Raw genomic sequence first — 21,517 nt, 5'->3', positions numbered from 1 at the left:
GGGACATCCGGGAAAAATCTGGGAATTTTTTTTCCTTGTCTATGTATACACCCTGTGTACTGTTCAGCGTGTTCGTCATCCCGAGTGATCTATTCTCTCTGACACATGCTCGAGTGATCGTTTCTCCTGTGTCGTTTGTTTGGTAATACCTATCCTGTGTGTGCTGGCCTCTTTCGATTAACACCATTTCCCTTGTATTGGCAACAGGTAGAATACCTTACATATGCTATCCTTACTTCTGCGGAATGTTGCGTACCTCACACCTCTTTCTTGCCAAGGCATGCCCATGTCCCCCAATGGAATGATGCATGCCATGATGCAATCCACTTGCAGATATGAGCTATCCTATCTGTTATAAACAGCTACGTGTGCAGTGTCATTGCATTTTCAGGGATAGCAAAAAGCCAATTGGCTTTCTTTTCAAAGCTCTTTTAACAGTTTTACTCCCTCTTCTGTTGTTTGGGGGTAATCTCCGGCAGCTTTCAGGAAGTGCGGTTCATTCCCCAGTTCCGCGTCTGACCGTAGCAAACAATGTCATTGTAGACCCTCTTTATATCTCCAACACCTTGGGCCGATATTTTGTGGACATTTCGAGTTCCACCCATTACCATCCTTCCCTCCTCCCTCTGAAATGAGCGGCGGAGGCAAGGACGATATCTTTCTCCTCCTAGAATTGTGAATGTTACAATATTGCTTGTACTATGAGGGAACTTAAATGTGCACGCTCTTCATCCCGTTCTACGTCACGTGTCGTATGCTCTGAAGATCTGCCCTCATCGGCTGACGAGATCACTTGACACCAGCTATGATTGGCTTACTAAAGCGCGTCACAGTCTCAATTTCATTGGCTTCTGCTTTTCCATTGAGAAGACTGTCTGTATGAACTTTTGGTGGCACCGGGAGATTCTTCCTCTGTCCCTATTTCATGACCCCGTCCTTCTTCCATTTGTTGAAACTACGAATTTATTGGGGCTACGTTTGACAGGAAACTGTTGGTCTTCTCACATCTCTTACCTGGTAGTTTGCTGTACTCTATCCCTCAATGTGCTAGTGTTTTATGCTGTACCTCGTGGGCAGTGGACCACACCGTCATCCCCTACTTATACTGGTCCCTTGTCCGTTCGAAACTGGATTATGGATGTATCATATATTCATCCCCACATCCGCCTATCTTATGTCGTCTTAACACCCTCCAATTGCCACTGGTGCCTACTATACTAGTCTGTTGAGAGTCCTTATGCTGAGGCTGCTGACTTACCGATGTCCTACCAGTGGCACGTTCTCCTCAGTCGTTACGCGAGCCGTCTGTCTTCTGTGCCTGGTCATCCATCCTATGCTCCCTTGTTTGACGATTCCCTTGACTGCTAGTATGGGCTGTGCGTGTCTTCTCTGTTGCCTCCTGGATTTCACTCTCATTTGCTGCTTCGACAGCTTTACTTTACACTTCCTGCCCCATTCGCCATGGGTACGAGTTCTTCACTGCCCTGGCTTTGTGCCGAGGTAAGTGTTCATTTTGGACTCCATTCACTTGCTAAGGACCCTACTCCTGGCCTGGTGTATCGCAACGATTTTCTCACACTTCACAACCAGTTTGGGGGCAGTGTCTACATCTACATCAACATCTACAGCTTTGTGATTAATCTGCTATTCACAGTAAAGTGCCTGGCAGAGGGTTTAATGAACCACCTTCAAGCTGTCTCTCTACTGTTCCACTCTCAAACGGCGCACGGGAAAAATAAGCACTTAAATTTTTCTGTGCAAGCCGTGATTTCTCTTGTTTTATCATGATGATCGTTTCTCCCTATGTAGATGAGTGCCAACAGAATGTTTTCGCAATCGGAGGAGAAAACTGGTGATTGAAATTTCATGAGAAGATCCCGTTGCAACGAAAAGCACCTTTGTTTGAATAATTGCCACTCCAATTCACATATCATGTCTGTGGCACTATCTCCCCTACTTCACGATAACACAAAACGAGCTGCCCTTCTTTGTACTTTTTCGATGCCATCCGTCAGTCCCATCTGATGTGGATCTCACACTGCGCAGCAATACTCCAGAATAGGGTGGACAAGCATGATGTAAGCAGTCTCCTTAGTAGACCTGTTACACCTTCTAAGTGTTCTGCCAAAGAATCGCAGTCTTTGGTTGGCTCTACCCACAACATTACCTATGTGATTGTTCCAATGTAGGGTATTTGTAATGGTAATCCCTAAGTCTGTGTGACTTACCGCGTAATCGAAATTTAGCGGATTTCTTTTAGTACTCATGTGGATAACTTCACACTTTTCTTTATTCAGGTTCAGTTGCCAGTTTTTGCACCACACAGATATCTAAATCATTTTGCAATTAATTTTGGTCATCTGATGACTTTACAAGACTGTAAATGACAGTATCATCTGCAAATAATCTAAGAGGGCTACTGATATTGTCTCCTATGTCATTAATATAGATCAGGAACAATAGAGGGCCTATAACACTTCCTTGGAGAACGCTGGATGTTATTTCTGTTTTACTCAATGACTTTTCGTCTATTACTACGAACTGTGACCTTTCTGATAGGAAATCATGAATCCAGTCACACAGCTGAGGCAATATTCCATAGGCACGCAGTTTGGTTAGAAGATGCTTGTGAGGAACGGTGTCAAAACCTTCTGGAAATCTAAAAATATGGAATCAATTTGACATCCCCTGTCGATAGCACTCATTACTTCATGAGTATAAAGAGCTAGTTGTGTTTTGCAAGAACAGTATTTTCTGAATCCGTGCTGACTACGTGTCAGTAAACCATTTTCTTCGACGTATTTCATAATGTTCGAATACAGTATATGTTCCAAAACCCTACTGCAAATTGACGTTAGTGATACGGGCCTGCAATTCAATGGATTACTCCTACTTCCTTTTTTGGGTATTGATGTGACTTGAGCAATTTTCCAGTCTTTTTAGGTACGGATCTTTCTGTGAGCGAGCAGTTGTATATAATTACTAAATATGGAGCTATTTTATCAGCATACTCTGAGAGGAACCTGACTGGTATGCAATCTGGACCGGAAGCCTTGCTTTTACTAAGTGATTTAAGCTGCTTTGGGACACCGAGGATATCTGTTTCTATAGTTCTCCTCTTGGCAGTTGTTCTTGATTGGAATTCAGGAATATTTACTTCATCTTCTTTGGTGAAGAAGTTTCAGAATATTGTGTTTAATAACTCTGCTTTAGTGGCACTGTTATCAGTGACCTCACTGTTGTTATCGCGCAGTGAAGGTATTGATTGCGTCTTGCCACTGGTGTGCTTTATGTATGACCAGAACCTCTTTGGGTTTTCTGCCAGATTTCAAGACAGAGTTTCGTTGTGGAAATTATTGAAAGCATCTTGCATTGAAGTACCCGCTACATTTCGAACTTCTGCAAAACTTTGCCAGTCTTGGGGAGATTTTGCGTTCTTTTAAATTTGGCATGATTTTTTCGCTGCTTCTGCAACAGCGATCTGACCCGTTTTGTATACCATGGGGGATCAGTACCATCACTTATTAATTTACGTGATATATATCTCTCAATTGCAATCGATTCTCTCTCTTTGAAATCATTCCATAACTTTTCCACACATATGTGATCATTTCAGAAGGACTGGAGCTTGTCTCTTAAAAAGGCGTTAAGAACATTTTTTCAGCTTTTTTAAATAGATGTAGTTTGCGTTTCTTTTTGATGGTTGTAGGAATTACAGTATTTAGCCTAGCAGCTATTGCCTTGTTGGTAATTCCTGTATTCGTCGTGATACTCACTATTTGTCCAGGATTATTTGTTGCTAAGAAGTCAAGTATGCTTTCGCAACCATTTATGCTTCGAGTGAGTTCACGTACTAATTGTTCAAAATAATTTTCTGAGAAAGCATTCAGTACAATTTCAGATGATGTTTTATGCCTGTCGCTGGCTTTAAACATATAATTTTTCCAGCATATTGAGGGTAGGTTAAAGTCACCACCGACTATAATTGTATGAGAGGGGTACCTATTTGAAATGAGACTCAAGTTTTCTTTGAACTGTTCAGCAACTATCCTTTCCGAACACTGTTAGATTGTTAGAAAAAATTTCTGCTGAGCTTATTTTGAGCTTTAGCCAGATTTCTGTACCTACAATTATTTGAGTTTCAGTGCTTTCTATTAGGGCTTGGAGCTATGGTTCTTTCCCAACAAAGCTACGACAATTTTCAACTACAATACTGATCATTTCTACAACAAACTTACTGTGTTTTACCTTTCCCCTTTTAGACGGATGCCCTTTCTGTGGTTCCCTGAGGCCCTCTAACCTAAAAAACAGCTCATTCCCTCCCACAGCCTCCGCTACCCGTGCAGCCACTTCCTGTGTGTAGTGGACTCCTGACCTATTAAAGGGAACCTGGAAACCCCCCACTTGATGGCACATGTCAAAGAATCTGCAGCCTACACGGTTGCAGAACTGCCTGAGCCTCTGATTCAGACCCTCCACTCAGCTCTGCACCAAAGGACCACAGTCGGCTCTCGATGATGCTCCAGATGGTGAGCTCCACCTTAATCTCGCAAGCAAGACTAGCAGCCTTTACCATTTCCGCTAGCCGCCCAAAACCAAAGAGGATCTCCTCCAATCCAAAGCGACATACGTCACTAGTACCGACATGAGCCACCACCTGCAGTTGGCTGCACCCTGTACTCTTCATGGCATTCGGAAGCAGCCTTTACACATCTGGAATGACTCCCATGGAGTGCATACTGGCTTCCTTCCCCTCCTTGGCAACCATGTTCCTAAGGGGCCCCATTACGCCCCTAACGTTGGAGCTACCAGCAAACCCACCCTCTATGAACGCTCAGATCTTGCGGGCTGAGAAGCTTCCTTTGGGAAAGGGTGGATGACTGCATCCAGCTCCAAGACATCATCAGCCACAGATAACGCCGGAAACCTGTTCGCCAAACGAACTGGGGAGGCCCTACGATCGGCCCCTCGGAAGTTTTTCGCTGCTTTACAGACTTTGGAATGATCTCCCACTCAACCACTGGTGAGTGGTCAACCTCAGTGCAGTCAGTACCCGGGGCGGCCACAGCAGTGGACTGAACAGGAGACACGTGGGATTTGGCGATGATCCTTTTCAATATCGCCTTCTGGACCAGTGCTTGATTTTTACTGTGGAACTCTACGTCCTATATCAGGCCACCCAGTACATCCGGCAACACGTGCTTCCAAATTGTGTCATCTGCTCAGATTCTCTCTGTGCTTTTCAGAGCCTTCACAGGCTGTACTCAGTCCATCCTTTAGTGCAATGGATCCAAGTCTGCCTCCAATAACTTACGGTGGGTGTAGCCAATGTGGTGTTCCTGTGGTTCCTGGTCACATCAGGAAACGATGCTGTTGATGCTGCTGCCAAGGCTGCCCCTCTTTTCGCTCGACCTGCTAATCATTCTGTTCCCTCGGATGATCTTCATGTCACAGTCTGCCGGCCTGTAGTTTCACTTTGGAATGCACAGTGGTCTTCTCTCCAGGGGAACAAACTCCTGGACATTAAACCTCTCCCAATAGTGTTGTAGACTTCCTCTCAGCCCTCACGTTGCAAGGAGGTCATTTTAGCCCGGCTTCATATAGGGCACTGTCATTTTAGTCACCATCATTTATTAAGTTGCGACCCTGCCCCACTCTGTGCCTACTGCTCTCAACTCTTGACAGGTCGCCACTTTCCTATCTGGTGCCCATTTTTTAACTGTTTACATTTATGCCTGAGTTTGCCATTTATTTTATCAGATGTTTTAGTGGGTAATACACATTCTTTCGATAGCGTCTTACTTTTTATTCACTGCAGCGGCCTTTCGAAACAAATTTGATCACCCCCTCCCACCCCTCCTCGCCGGGACCTCCGCTATCTCAACGATATTTTGAGAAATTTTCCCTAGGGACTTCCTTGTCCTTAGCTGCTCCATTTTTTAAAGTTGCATGATTGGGTTTTACCTTTTTCACTTCAGGCTTTTATTTAGTACTGTTTTTTCTTACGTTATGATAGGGGCACATATGACCTTAGCAGTTTTGGGCTCTAAAGCACCAACCAACCAACCAACCAACCAGCCTTTGATGGGGTGGGTGATGCTTGTGACCGGACTGGAGTAGATGGTGGTGGGAGGATGTATGGGACAGGTCTTACATCTAGGTCTATTACAGGGATCTGATCCATGAGGCAAGGGGTTTGGGGGGGGAGGTTGTTTGAGTGAGGAGACCAAACAGCGAGGTTATTGGTCTAATTGGATTAGGGGAGGATGGGGAAGGAAGTTGGCCGTGCCCTTTCGAAGGAACCATCCCAGCATTTGTCTGGAGTGATTTAGGGAAATCACGGAAAACCTAAATCAGGATGGCCAGATGCGGAATTGAACAGTCATCCTCCTGAATGTGAGTCCAGTGTCCTAACCACTGCACCACTGCTTGGTCAAGGGGTCGGGAGCAGGGGTTGTGTAGAGATGGATGAGGATGTTGTGTAGTTTTGGTGGGTGGCAGAATACCACAGAGGAGGGCAGAGGGGTGGGAATGATAATGGGTAGGACATTTCTCATTCCTGGGCACGACGAGAGGTAGTTGAAACCCTGGTGGAAATTGTGCACGGTTGTTTCAGTCCTGGGTGGTACTGATCCACGAGGGGAATGCTCCTCTGTGGCTGGACGGTAGCAATTTGACAGACAGTTGGTGACTGTAGAGATAAGGTATGGGAGATCTATTTTTGTACAAGGTTGTGAGGATAATTACGATCTGTAGAGGCCTCTGTGAGACCCTTGGTATAATTGAGAGGGACGGCTCGTCACTGCAGATGTGACAGCTGTGGGAGGTTAGCCTGTATGGAAGGCCGTTTTTTTTGGTATGGAATGGGTGGCAGCTGTCGAAATGGAGCTATTTTTGTGAAGGAGGTCAACATTGAAGAAGGTGGCTTGATGGGTTGAGTAGGGTCATGTGAAACTAATGGGAGAAAGGTGTTGAGGTTCTGGAGCAATGTAGATTGGGTGTCCTCACCCTCAATCCAGATCATAAAGATCAGCTAAAGATGTTCATGATGTTTAAGTAAAGTAGGGGGTCAAATATCGACAGACCTACTGCGCGTACCATATCTGTTTCTTCAGAGAGGGTATTTGAAGAAAGATGTATGTGGAGTTTGTGGAAGCCAGGAGAATGCTGACTACTTGCTGGCCATCGTATATGCAATCCATGGACCCAGAAGACGTGTGCAGAATAAATGGCATCTCTTAGCGGAAAAAAAATTGATGTTTTTTTGATTGCAATGTAAGAAATCATTTGTATTACTGTTAGATGGTCAGCGCTCTTGTTGGAGTTCTCAGAGAGAAGAAATGTATTTGTGTCATGTTAATGAACTGAATTGTAAATGCAGTTATGCAATAAACATCTGGTAAAGAATGGTTGAAAGTGAAAGTATGTGTTCAGTTGTTATTTGATAATTTGGTGTAAGTCATTAACCGGAAAGCTTTAGCAATTTCCTGCAGCAGAGAAGACACTTTGGAGAAATCCACACGAGCATGGCACAGCATAGTTGGTCCCCAAAATTCTACTTGGTGACCGGAATTACCTACAAGCCAGAGTCATCAAAAAAGAGGTAATCCTTTAACAGAACATTATGACACACGGTACAGGATGCAAGTGAAATAGTACTGGACTGTACCAAACTAAATTGAACCAACCAACAACACCCAAATGGATATTTTTTATTTTTGCTGTAAGGACAATGTGAAATTTGATTGGGAGAATATATTTAGAGATTCCAAGAATGTTAACAGGCCAGTCTCATTATGAACCTATATGGCAAAGATGTCATCAATATGTCTAAACAGAACCAGGGGCTGAAGGCATATGGAATCCAGGAAAGGATCCATGAAAAGGTTGTCGTGGGGAGGAGCAATTCTGGTCCCTGTGGCTGTGCCCATGATCTGTTTGTATGCTTGCCTCTCAGAGGTAAAGTAGTTGTTGGTAAGAATAAAGTTGATTAACGTGAGCAGGAATGATGTCAAAGGTTCGGAATCAGATGCACACTAACTGCGGAAATTTTCAGCGGCAGGTAGATGTTGGTATAGAGGGAGGTGGCATCAGTGCTGACAAACAAGGCATGTGGTGGGAGTGGGATGGACACAGATTTCAGTTGATCCCCTTCATATAATCCTCCGGAATTTATGCCAAAATCACCATCTACCTGTGGCAAAGAACTGGGGAAATCATAACCCAGAAAGAGGTGTCGAAAATGAGCACCCAAATTACTGTGGGAACTTTAGTTTCAGAGAGATGGAATGTTACAAGAAGGTACATCAAACGTCACAGTTGTGGAGAGAAAGTAAGTGTGGACCATCGACATTGCCATCCCACGTGATAGCAGAATCAAGGAGCAACAAGTGAAAAAACTTAGCAGGTACCCAGTGGGACAGAGCCCAAAGAACTTACACGGCACTTAAAAACTGTTGATGTTAATAAAATATCAAGCTGCCAAGTACAAAAAGCCTCTGTAACTGCATCTGCATGATTTATACACCAGTACATCACATAGTTCCTAGACACTTGTGAAGTGTTTGACTAGTGATAACAATTTGAAGTTTGGGTTGTGAACTGCTTAGTACATTATCGTTCAGGATGATCTGGAATTCAGTCCAGTAGTCCCTGTTTAGAATTTCTGCTATTTTCATAAGCCACTTCAGGTAAATATTGAGCCTGTTTCTTGAACAAGTTGTGATCTGTAGAAATCTGCTGTACTTATAGTCAATTTTAAATAGCATTAATTCAAGCCCCTACATATAATATAGATTCACAAATCCAAATTTCCTGTGGATATATTTATCTTGTTGTTGTTAGTTGTACGAGGCTATAGGTCCTTGGATCTGTTTTTATATTAGATGTGATCTTTTAACTTTATAAGCTGCAAACATTTTGCATAATGTTTGTTTCTTTGGCTTCAAAAACAAAAACAACAAAGCAAGTTAGGTGCACTAAACTGTCGCATTCTATCAGTGTTGCCAGCTTTATGCTGGGAAAAAACAATATGGCACCATCTTGAAAACTTACAGAAATCTGTAACTGTCAATAGACTGCCAAGATTCAGCACTGCTACTGTCTCTCTACAGCTGTATACTGACTGAACCAGATTGATAGGTGGAACAAGGGCTCAATACATACAAAATAATAATAAAAAAATCACTAGAAAAACATCAAAATTAAAATCAATTAAAATATAATTTTGCGTAAGTTAAAATTATAATTTAAAGGTTTTCAAAATCTACAGATGACATAAATGACTAAATTGTGAAGTATTTTTTGTAATAATATAATTACAGAATGCATCAAAAGTGTTGTGAGAAAGTAAACTGAATTGCTTTATTACAGTGTTTTTAAAAAAATACCTAAATTACTTCGGGATTACGGCAGGCAATTAGTTGCTAATGTATTTTTGATATCTGTGTGTAAATTGTGCTCAATTTTATGCATTAATTTGTGTGCGGAAAACCATTATGATCCAATATTAGATATGTAGATGTATTCACAATAGCAGGAATACTTTGTAATTTACTCGTAGTGTGTGTAATGATATTGGATAGGTGATTGAGAATTACATAAATATGAAGTACATATAAAATTGATGTTCAAACGGTGATAAAACCATGACTATACAAAATTGATTGGTGCACATAGCATGGAAGCAAATTATGCGGCTGTTGTATTGTCCGTGGTTGAGTTGGGTATTGTGTGTGCTTATTAATGTTATCCCATTCTGTCACATTACACTGTGGATTAGTGTAGTGCCTTTTTTCCTTAGCTGCCACTGTTGAAGTGGATATTTTTGGAAATGTATCCTCAAAAATTAATTAAAATAGTATGTAGAATTTAGAGAACCTGGTATGTACATTGTTTTTCCATGTACATGCCATCCCAGATTCGATTTGACAATGCCCTAGGAAAGTAATATATTTTACGTCACAAGAAGGTTCTTTAGAAGGATTGCAGTTTTGTGGGTTTTATCAAGTCTGTCTTTAACTTCATTATTTAACAGTAATAATTACACACACTAAGATATTTTATAAATACTTTACAATTTTCCCTCAATATCTGTATGTACGTGGTCTAAGATTGGCGCAAAACTTTTTGATACTCTAGTAGCTGCATTTACCATTTTTGCCATGCTAAAAGTGTTCAGAATGTTTTAGAAGTTATTATTAATTTCACCCTCAACACCTTGTTTAATACTTTTGAGACAGCGACGGATTCCCACGTGTATACTGGCATAGGCAGTGTCAAAAAGATACATGGGCATTGACTCAAAAAGTGTTAATGTTAATGTATCCACATAGTATTAGTTTTGGAGGCTGTGACTCTTTCCAAGCCTTCAATTAATTTGTTGAGGAAACAGACCACATTATCCCTAAGTGGGTGGAGCATGCACATAATGATTAATTTCTTATGGACGTCTAGCCTTGTTGGTTCAGTAGCTGCCAGTTCCAAATGTTTACCTACACAAATTGTGATCAGATCTTCTCCAGTTTTAAAATTTACGCCACCTCTGGTATAAATACATGATGCCCCACTTTTTGAGATAATTCTGCAGTAGTGAGTTGCACAGTCATATGACGACAGCACTATACGCTGTATTTCATTGTTTCTACATCACTGCTGTGTAATGCATTTCACTATTCTGTTCAAAGAGTGTAATAAAACTTCAAGCTGATGCACTTTAGTTTTAATAGACTGCACGTTCTGATCAAGAATAGATGTTCTGAGAAAATTTTTGTGGTGTTTTTCCACTCCTGTGTGGTAGAATCTATCTTTCGTGTACAACTGAAGAAATCTCATAAACTGGTTGTGAGATACTTTTAAGGGAGGTGAGCCCGTTGTCATGATTTACCCTAGGAAAAGGCATAGTCCTCCCACCCAAAACAACAGGTATCCGACCTTATGTCGTCCCACACCTGCCTTGTGTACATCACTAATCAACTCCCCCCGCCCCCTTTCCCAGTCATGTTGAGGTGCAGACCACTCCTGGTGTAACACCATCTCCCAATATTCCCAGTCAGTAGCCATGAGTGCCATCTCCAGCTCTGTACCGACGTGCTGTACAGCACTACCAAGATAAGGCAGATTATGCCATTGGAACAGCTCACATTGGTGCTACAAGTTAGGCCAGTATTACACTACCATATTTCTTTGTCAAAGTTGATATGTCAGGGAACTTTGTCAAATCTCGCCTGTCATCAAATAAATATGATCAAATCTATGACTCTCTGTGGATTTGATCATAAAAATCACACACACACACACACACACACACACACACACACACACACACACACACACACGAGCTTCGACTAAAGTGGAAGGGTGAGCAAGGAGCACAGTGAATTCTATTAATTTTGTGTTGATGGCCAGGTGGAATATGCTGCAGGCAACATATGTCCACAATCACAGCTATAGCCATTCGCCTCTACATCTGGGAACATCCAAGCAGCTTTTCAGCAAGCTGGAATAGAGGATGTGGTAACACTAAAATAAAAGATTCTTCCTTAGCTTTCCATTCTACCCTGTGTACCTTTGAACTCTGGATGCCACAAGTTAAAAAAGTGCTTCATCTGTTTCATACTTTTTATTAATTTTGTAGTTGTTGGAACACTAATTCCATTAATTAAATTATTCAAAAATAAAAATAGTTCTTATTACACATACAGGTGTACTAAACATTTATTTACCTTTACATAGTCTCCCTTCAGTGCTTTATAAATTGCTTCACACGTTTCTGGAATTATTTTGGTTAATGTACAATAGGATGTTTGAGTGCTTTCTTGTAAATAATAGTAGCTCTCTCCTGTATCAAGAAATCCTAGTGTCACAGTTTGCCCATCTTCTGCAGGTACAGCATTTCTCGAGAGAGTATTGTGTTTTGTATTATGAGATGCCACTTAACTGAGCAAATATTGAAATACATTGTAATCCATTTGTAAGTAATTTGTATATAAGACTTGATGTCCTCCACTTGCATCTCTCGTGACAAATTTTGCTGAATGCTTTTTCCATTGTAATGTAATACCTATGACTACATCCAAGTATGTTTCCTTTTTTTCTGCCGCTTTTCTTCCAAATAGACACACAATGCAACTGTCATACTAGCAACTGCAGTGCATAATAACAAGTTGTTATCCACCATCTTGAAATCTGACAAAAATCTGGCGAATATTTTATCATATTTCTTTGCCAAAGAAGCTACCTTTCTCGGGTCACTACTTTTGTTGTACTGAATCAGTGTGGATGTCATGCGCGTGTCCTATTAGAACTGCACAGGTGTGTCTGCACCACTTTACCAGTCAGATCAACCTGATACCTGCTGAACATGCTTAAGATTCATCTGCGTATCAGTTTATTGATTTATTGTAGCAGCAACAGATGACAGTCCAGTGATACTTGATTTAGGTCCAAGACCTGTTTTATATGCAGACTGTTTTATATGCAGAAAGAAGTGTCACATGGCCTAAGGGATTGCTAAAAAAAAGGGGGAATGCAGATTTGCATGCCAGATTGTTGCAAAATAAACAATTGTATTTTACATGCCTCAATTACAGTTCAGGTACTCTTGTTATTAGTTTTGATATATGAATATGAGTTTTGTGTAATATCTTGATCATTTATGAAACTCATCAATTAGAATTACCATAGATTTGGTTAATGTGTTTCAAGTGAACCACTTCCTGATTTCCAACATTGTCACTTATTTCATTTATTTCCAGTTATTTTTTCTAAAATTGTATATTTAGAAAACTGCAGTCTGTTTGTTTTAAATAGTTAATTTCAGTTTTTCTGTTAATTTTTAATATGCCACTTGTATCTTTTTGTACCCAGGAGAATATGTATGAGTAACTTGTCACAGGGAAGGCTCACTATGGTAGATTTCAATGAAATCTTCGATGCTATTTTCTTGATTTTGTGACACCAAACGGTTTATCAGTGTATGCACTGTAATTACGTGAATAGTTCACACACACACACACACACACACACACACACACACACACACACACACACACACACTTGTTTGCTTGTAGTCAGTGCCTGTCCAGGTTCTCTGAATAATTTTATGTTCTTGTTCATCACCTGCACACAAATAAGCTCTTTAGTGAAGTTTTGTCATCCACATATTCCTGTTTGACTACAACTTTGCAGCATACTGATCAGGTCTACTTGAAAATTTATAGAAGCAATAAATAAGAAATCCACCTATATTACATGGATTTCATTATGAGGGTTTAGCTATCAAAAGAGAGTGTCCCATAGCAATTTCCAAGCCTGAAAGGTTTTCTGTGAATGAAAGTGTTAATTTGTAAGAGGCTTTGTAACATTTGAAATGTTTTACATCAGAGAGAAATGAAGAGTTACGTTGTAATCCCCACTATGCTCCTCCTCCTCAAATACCGAAGCCGAAAACATAGGACAGTGTGAAAACCATGGACAAGCATCTTGTGAATGTAGAGAACAAATGTGTGTAAATAGTAAGGCTACTGTCAGCATCCATGCAAGGCTTCACAAAAATTGGCACAATGAGAGTGAGATTGTCAGAATCCATGCAAGGGTTCATAAAAATAGATGCATTCGGAGTAAGACTGCAAAGTACAAAAACAGGAGTGTAAGTCAACATCTCTCATTAACTTTTTTGACTGCCAAAATACAGCATTGTGGATATGTATGTGACTTATTATCTGATTCATTTCATCCATTCTTATCCATAAAAAGTATCATATTACATACAGAGCATCAGTAGCTACCACCAACATTGTATCATACTCCCTTTCAATCCTCTCTAACAACTTTGTCCTAACAACCCTCTTTCTTTCATGGTTGTATATCTGTGGTATAAATTGACAAGGATTGGTACCAATAATTTAAACATGTTTCACTTGCAAATTTTGATGTATTAATCTCATAACAAACATAGTCTAAAGCATTTGATGTAGGTTCAGAAAACAGGTCAAAAATCTATAGTAAAATTTCACCACAGAGAGCCGATGCTAATAACAATATTCCAATAATAATACAATTTTGTTGTAGAAAAAAATCTAAGAGCAAGCTATGCTTAGCTCAATTTATCGGTTTATCTTCCATCAATCATTCGACCAAATAGTAATATTTCTCCCACAGAATATTCTGCAGCCTATTTTTAGATTACCTGGTTTCAAATTAAGTACGTTTTTGACTATTAAATTTAGCTTTTAGACATAATTTGTAAGATTTCCAAATTGTTTGTTATGTTGTTAATGGTGTAGCCTGATTCCAGAGAATGAGCTGGAGTAGCACATTTCATTAAATGCTCTTCTTCTGATTGGTGTGATGTGGCCAATATTTCAGTTCAGAGTACCACTTGCACTCTAAATCCTCAGTTACTTGTTGGATGTGTTCCAATATGTATCTTCTCTGACAATGTTTGCCATCTCCAACTCCCTCTAATATCGTGGAAGTTATTTGCTCATGTCTTAGCACATATCCCATCATCCTCCCTGTTGAGGGGAATGTAGGATTATTGTAGGGAGAGTTCCCACCTGCACGATAGTCATTGTTCTTTACTGACTTAGCCCCTTCCCCTGTTCCCGTTCCAGCACTACACAGCCCTCTATTCCACTGATGCACCCACATTCTTTTTATCCCCCCCCCCCTTCCCACACACACACACACACACACACACACACACACACACACACACACACTCACACACACACACACACCAGCCTACCCTCCATCTAACTTCCCTGCTGCACCTACAGGGCGTGATCAATAACTAGTAGGTCTGAGTTGATTTAAATTTTTTTATTGACCTAACTGGTACAAATGCTTTGAACCTGGGAAAGAGGAAGAAATCCGCTGGTGACAGATCTGGACTGTAGGGAGAGTGAAGCAACATGGCAACTCTGTGCTTGGCCAGGTGTTCCTAAACCTGCAGCTCGCAGTGGCTTGGCGCTTAGTCATGGTGCAGCTTCCAACAAGCAGCGCTGTCTGGCTGCACTCAGAGGACATGTTTGTGCAACCTTTCAAGTACTTCCACATAAAATTTCTCATTCACAGTATGTCCAGGGGGCACAAACTCCCAGTGAACCACGCCATGACTGACAAAAAAGCAGATGAGCATAGTTTTGACCCTTGACTTGCTCATTTTGGCTTTCTTCGGACGTGGGGAATTGTGTTAGATCTTTGGGTCGTACTCAAAACACCATGATTTGTCACCAGTAATCACATTGTGAAGAGAATGTGGGTTTTCTTGGAGACAGTTCAGAATTTCCTGCGAAATTTGCATATGATCAGTTTTTGTTTGTCACTCAGGATTTTTGGCACAAACTTGGCACACACCTTTCCCATGTCCAAATCCTCGGTAACAAATTTTTGGATGGTACTGTATGAAATCCTTATCTCATCAACCATCATACGAATGTTTAAGCACCAGTTGGAGATCAGTAGCGCCTTCACTTTGGCCACTTTTTCATCAGTCCTTGAAGTTGATGGGCGACTAGTGCACTGGTCGTCTTTGATGAGCTCTTGCCCCTCTTGGAATAGCTTGTGCCACTCAAACATTGTTGAGCGGCTCAGGGTAGCATTGCCGCAGGCGTCTTTAATCATTCCGAGGATCTCCGTCAACGTTTTCCCGAGTTTCACGCAGAATTTGATGGTGTAGCGCTGTTCGAGATTTTTTCTCCATCTTGAAACGCGACCGCACTACTGAACAGAGGACCAAAAAAAATTGATGTGCCCACTCTACACTTTCCTGCAGGTGACTGGAAAAAATATTGGTCTCTCCAAAAGGCTCCCCACTACATACTCAGGTGGTCTGACCCCCTCCACCGCTCCGTTTGCGCTGAAGAAATTCAGTTTTTCCCACTTCGTTTCTGTATGCTCCCACAAGCAGCACTTCACTGTTCACTGTCCCCCCCCCCCCCCACCCCTACTGTACATCCCTTCCCCTCCCCGCCTCAGCCTCCTCCTGACCCCCACCATCTAGTTTGCTGCTTGCAGTCTGGCCTTGTGTGTGTGTGTGGGGGGGGGGGGGGCGGCGGCACACATGTGCATTATAAAATTAGAGAGATTTGACCACACACGAGGTACAGGCAGTTAAATTTACCCATGCAACATCTGTTAATGGAAATGCAAAGAGGTGCCAGTGTATGAGTACAAGTGTAGTAGGCATATAATTTTCAAACATTTATCACAAGAGCTTTGAGGGAGAGACAAAAAGCATAGAAAAATGTCCTCAGTGAATGTGAGTGGCTACAAATACACTTTTACATTGCTTTGTGCCTTTTCTTTATCTGTAATTAAGTCAACTAGCATTATTTTTAAAAGGAACTTTGGATCGTGCCTGTCTTTCTCACTGTTATTACATTTCCATAATAGTTCTGTCTGTGCTACTTATTATACTCAGTCTTGTCCTGTGTTTTCCTCTGCTGCTTGCAAATGTATGATTTAGGGTACTGAAACTTTGATCTGTTTTGAACATTTGCTAATCATGCTATGTTTCTCTAATAGTGCTCTTACATTATATTTTCTGTTTTACATCCTACAGGAGGCTAAGAATCCTGATAAGAAATCTTCCCAAAGATCTGAAGAGTCTCCATCGGTTCCCGCAATGAGAGATTTAGTTACTGATGAAGATGAAATTTTGTTAGAAGAATATGAGGAAAGTAATTGTGAAGATGGCACCACTGACGCCACTGAGGATGAAGAAGATGAAGAGAACCAGCTGGATGAGCCAAAGCCAACCCAAGTACTTTCACTAACATAATGTGACTTATTGTAGAGTAGCTTTAAAAGTGCGTGTAAAATATGTCCGTGAGTCAAGATATTGATGTATCTGAAGAACAAGTGAGCAGGCAGTCATGTGTCAATTGAATGAAATGTTTGTCAACTGGAAGGGTTCTGCCAGTAAATAATAAAGAAAAGTGTAGTATAAGTAGAAACACTGTAAAATATTGAATCTGTCCTTTCATTTGTTATGCCAGAAAATGCACTAACATAATGTGTTTAGCTGAACATTACGGTTATGTGCGAGGGTTGGGTAGCTTCACAAAGGAAGTACAGAATTCTGAAGAAAAATTGAAATCGCGAAAATGTACTTTTCTAGTACTTTAGAAAGATTATCTACGTATACATACATACAAGCCGTTGTTCAGTGAACTTTGTACCATTGCTACTCATTTCTTTTCCTGTTACGCTCAGAAATCGAGTGAAGGGAAAATGATTTCCTCTGTATGAACTCCAGTCTTTCATGTGCTTATTTCTTTTCAGAATATGACTTTCATTAGTTATAGCCCCACATGAATGTTGTTCACTTCTAAACACTTTTTTAAATGTTGCACCAGCTTCTTGCCCTGCAGAGAAATTCTTCGCTTGGGGACTGCACTAGTTGACAAAAGGCTACATTGTATTCCTCCTCACCTTCACACCATTGTTTCAAATTCAGGAAGAGGTAATAGTGGCTGGCTGTGAGATCAAGACTTTAAGGTGTGTGGTTGAAAAGTTGCTAATGGAAATAATGAATCTTATCCTTGGTACAGGTAGCAGTGTGTGGACCTATGTTGACATGCAAAAGGGCTACCTCAGATAGCATTTTCCCCCAACAATGATTCTGGATGGCGGGTATCAGTTTGGTGAGCATTTTTCAGTAGATTTAAGATATAACTGGTTACCCCCATTTGATGAAATCAACCAAAAGAATGTCCTTTTCTCCCCAGGAAATGATGGCCATCGTTTTAAGACCTGAGTAAGGGGACTGCTTGTTTTTACCCTCCAGTTTTGGCATGATCGAATGGTGCCACTGCATTGACTATTGGTTCATTCTGTGGCGGTGAAAGATATCCATGTCTCATCGCCCATAACAGTTTGAGAAAAAAAATCATCCTCATCCTGTCGACATCAGTCCAAAAACACTCATTTGTTTGACACTCTTTGCTCTTTGTCAGTTGGTAAACATTTTTGGAACCAACAGTTCATACCAAAATATATTATATCTATTTTGTGACAGTTATGTAAATAGTGGTAGAGGAAATTCATCAACCAGTAAATGAGTTGCCAGCTTTTGGTACACCTGCTGCACGATTTCTTTGAACTGGATGTCAGGTTTACGACTCCACGTTTATTTCACACATCTGTGCACAGCCAGTTTTGAATACTCAGCCCATTACTCAATACTGTGGGCTCATAAATTAAGTACACCTCCTGATAAATTTGTATAGCTGTAGATCCTTTTGCATATAAAAATCAAATGCAACTGTGCAACTGGCAACTGGCAGTAGCAGTGATATTTGAAGGCATTTCACCCAGTTTAAAAGGCTACAGAATCAAAGCAGTTCCTTCTACAGCTTTGTTAACAATTGACATGGCTCTGCCTTTGTGAAACTCTGTTCTAAGATGCCAGCGTTTAAATATAATCAAATAGCCCTTACTTTTTGAATATGCTTCATACCTATATAATGTCAGTTGCACTCCAAAACATTTCTACAGTCTTGCTCAGTATTTCAGTTAATAAGTACAGTAGACCAGACTAAGATACAAACTGTAATTCGCCCTGTGCTGTTTGTCTGTAAATTTAAAGTTAAAACAATTTCGGATCATGTCATATCCGTGGCATTTGGGAATTGCAGAATAAGTTACTTTTTAAATGTTTCTCCAAACTGCCATCATCAGTTCATATGATAGTGAATTATGAAACTTTGATAATGTGACAAATGGACTATTTGTTGTAAATGTGTCTTCTTCTAACCCTGAAAATGTGATCTGTACCAAATATTGGGGTTATGAATTTCCCTTTTTATATTGATTTGGCAGATAGTGCCCCATAGTACAAAATATAGGATAGAGCAGGATATACTGTGCCATAGTGCACCTTAGTGCTTGAGTATTAAAGTTTAGAGTCAATTTTCTTCAGAAATAAAGCTTTAGTGTTACAAATGAACATGTAATAAACTTGCCATTCCAGTGAAAGCCGGTCATCTTCTTATACACCTAAAACTTACACAATGAACAGTTTGATGTGGGCATATCTGCAGTCACATAAGTTTGTTTATTTTGTGCAGCAGATTGAAAGTGAATGGCTTTTCTTTGAGCGAGATTACCGCTTGAATGGTCTTTATCAAAATGATTTTCTTTTCCTTCTGTAGAGTTCTGTATTGTCTCCCAAGCAGGTCAATATGTGTCACTGGCATACCCTGTAATGATGACCAATTCTGTAGAGCACCTGGGAAATCATTGACATAACATGCAAATGGGAATGGGCTCAAGAGGAGCCTTGAGGAACCCCAAAGTTTGCTTACTATCATGGATATTATCTTTTCCATTGATTTCTGAGTACTGTTTCCTGTTGTCTAAATGCGATTGTTCTAACAGCTTCAGTTTTCAAGTGATACATTATTTTTCTGTACTGAAATACAGTGGTAATGGTAATATTCTATAGTCTTTGGGAAAAGACGTAATTTGAATCAAAATAATTGTGCTTAAATTTATTTACAGTGATTTAAATTTTTTTCTACGTAACTGTGTTGTATATTATTAAAAAGGTAACCTGTTAGCAGGAATAATATATTACATTGTGGAAACAGTAAAGGGCTTCACTCTTTGTTGCAGATTTATTTCTGCAGCCGAACCCATTCTCAGCTGGCGCAAGTGGTGGGTGAAATCCGGCGTAGCCCCTATGGGGCTGATATCCGTGCTGTTCCCCTTGCATCTCGTTCTAATTGCTGTATCAATGAGAGTGTTCGCCGTCTTGGTAACAATACTCTTATAAATGAAAGGTACGGAGTGCAGCTAGAATTTTATCTGGGTGGGCATTGTGCTGCATGTGTAAACTCTGATACTGAATGTCTTATATATATATTCATTTCTAACTCGTAGCAAATAATTTGTCGTAATTCTATCAAGTATAACAAGAGTGGTGCTGGACTTTGTATACTCCATTTTTGCAGAGTAATTTGGCTGGGCTCTCAGTTGATGAAACTTTCATTCAGCTGTTATTTATTTGAGGTACTCATGTTACATTATTGATTTCAGGATTATATTCCTACACTCATATCCTATTTGAGGTTCTCATGTTACATTATTGATTTCAGGATTATATTTCCACATTCTTATCCTATAAGATACCAGATGCACACAGTACAATATGGCACTGTTTTAAATGCAATCTGAAACTGCATTGAATGTCATGATGTAAAAACAATGTAAACAACAAGGTTCTCAAATTGCTTGTCGGCTCATACCTGAAATTACTTCTTCAGTTGGTGACTATACCCATAATAACCTCCTGTGTCCTGCCTAAGAGGAAATCCTCCCCCCAGTCACAAATTCTGGGTGATACTCCATATGATCATACATTTTTTTAAAAATAGACGTTGATGTGGTACGAAGTCAAATACTTTCAAGAAATACTGCATCAATCTAATTGCTACAATCCATGGCTTTCATGATGTTATGTGAGAAGAGTGTCAGTTGAGTTTTTCAGGATCAGTGTTTTTTGGAATCCATGTTGGTTAGCATGGAGGAGATCACTCTGTTCGAGGTACCTTATTATGTTTGAGCTCAGAATATGTTCTAGGATTCTACTACAGATGAATGTTTGCTAAATTGTATGGTAGTTTTGTGGATCACTTGTGTTTCTCTCTGTGTAGATGTGTGTGACCTGTGCATTTTTCCAGTCATTGAGTATAGTGGACTCTTTGTGTGTGTGTGTGTGTGTGTGTGTGTGTGTGTGTGTGTGTGTGTGTGTGTGTGTGTAAGGGATTTACAGAATATTATAATTACAATGGGAGCTAACTTAGGTGCATACTCTGTATGAAATATGAAAGGGATACTATCAGGGCACATAGCCTTATTTAATATTAGCGATATTAGTCATTTTGAGTGTATAATAATTATGTATTATTTATGCTTGTTCAAAGCAGAAAGACTTATAGGTTAAGCGAACATTTTAGAGACTTTGACACATTAAGCTACAATATTCGGAAACGGCAGCAGTCGAACAAGGAAGGCCGACACGTGTGTGACATTGGTAACATTTCTGCCCAACGTGAGAAGGCCAATTACCAGGGGAGTTTGTGCAGCAGCGTTCAGCACTTTGACAGATCAACGACCGAGCAGATGGGCAATGCTTCCAAGAGAACAATGACCAGCACTGTTCGCACATCAGTGGTCAATGCTCCAGGAACTGTCAGCATACTGAACTTACGTGTGTGACGTATCTGGTGATGTGGATGGGGATGACGGAGCAATGTCCAACCACACCAATAGGGGCAAAACAGTGGAAAGCCGGCACGTGTCTGAGCATTGGTAACATTTTGGCCCAACATTAGAAGCATACATCAATGACCGAAGAGTCAGTCGCCACCCTAGAAACTTAGTGACATTGACAAAAACACCGAATAAATACCTCTGACAGATGGGCGTGAGGGGGGTCTTTTGAGGGGTCCTTTGAGGTGGTCCTTTGGAAGGTCCTTCGAGGGGAGAAAGGAGACATGAAGAAACA

General features: G+C 40.6%; 1 protein-coding gene across 5 annotated transcripts in view; it reads left to right on the top strand.

Annotated features, from left to right (window-relative positions):
- Positions 1 to 21,517, top strand: part of LOC126260800 (ATP-dependent DNA helicase DDX11) — a 302,773-nt gene that overhangs the window by 167,195 nt on the left and 114,061 nt on the right. For all 5 annotated transcript variants that reach the window (XM_049958156.1, XM_049958158.1, XM_049958159.1 and 2 more), the window contains 2 exons: positions 16,568 to 16,768; positions 19,624 to 19,790. In XM_049958156.1, the coding sequence (XP_049814113.1) occupies positions 16,568 to 16,768; positions 19,624 to 19,790 (368 nt within the window). The remainder of the gene's footprint in view (positions 1 to 16,567; positions 16,769 to 19,623; positions 19,791 to 21,517) is intronic.

This window comes from Schistocerca nitens, chromosome 5 (assembly GCF_023898315.1).
Source record: "Schistocerca nitens isolate TAMUIC-IGC-003100 chromosome 5, iqSchNite1.1, whole genome shotgun sequence".
NCBI lineage: Eukaryota > Metazoa > Arthropoda > Insecta > Orthoptera > Acrididae > Schistocerca > Schistocerca nitens.
This window is presented reverse-complemented; position numbering and strand designations above follow the sequence as displayed.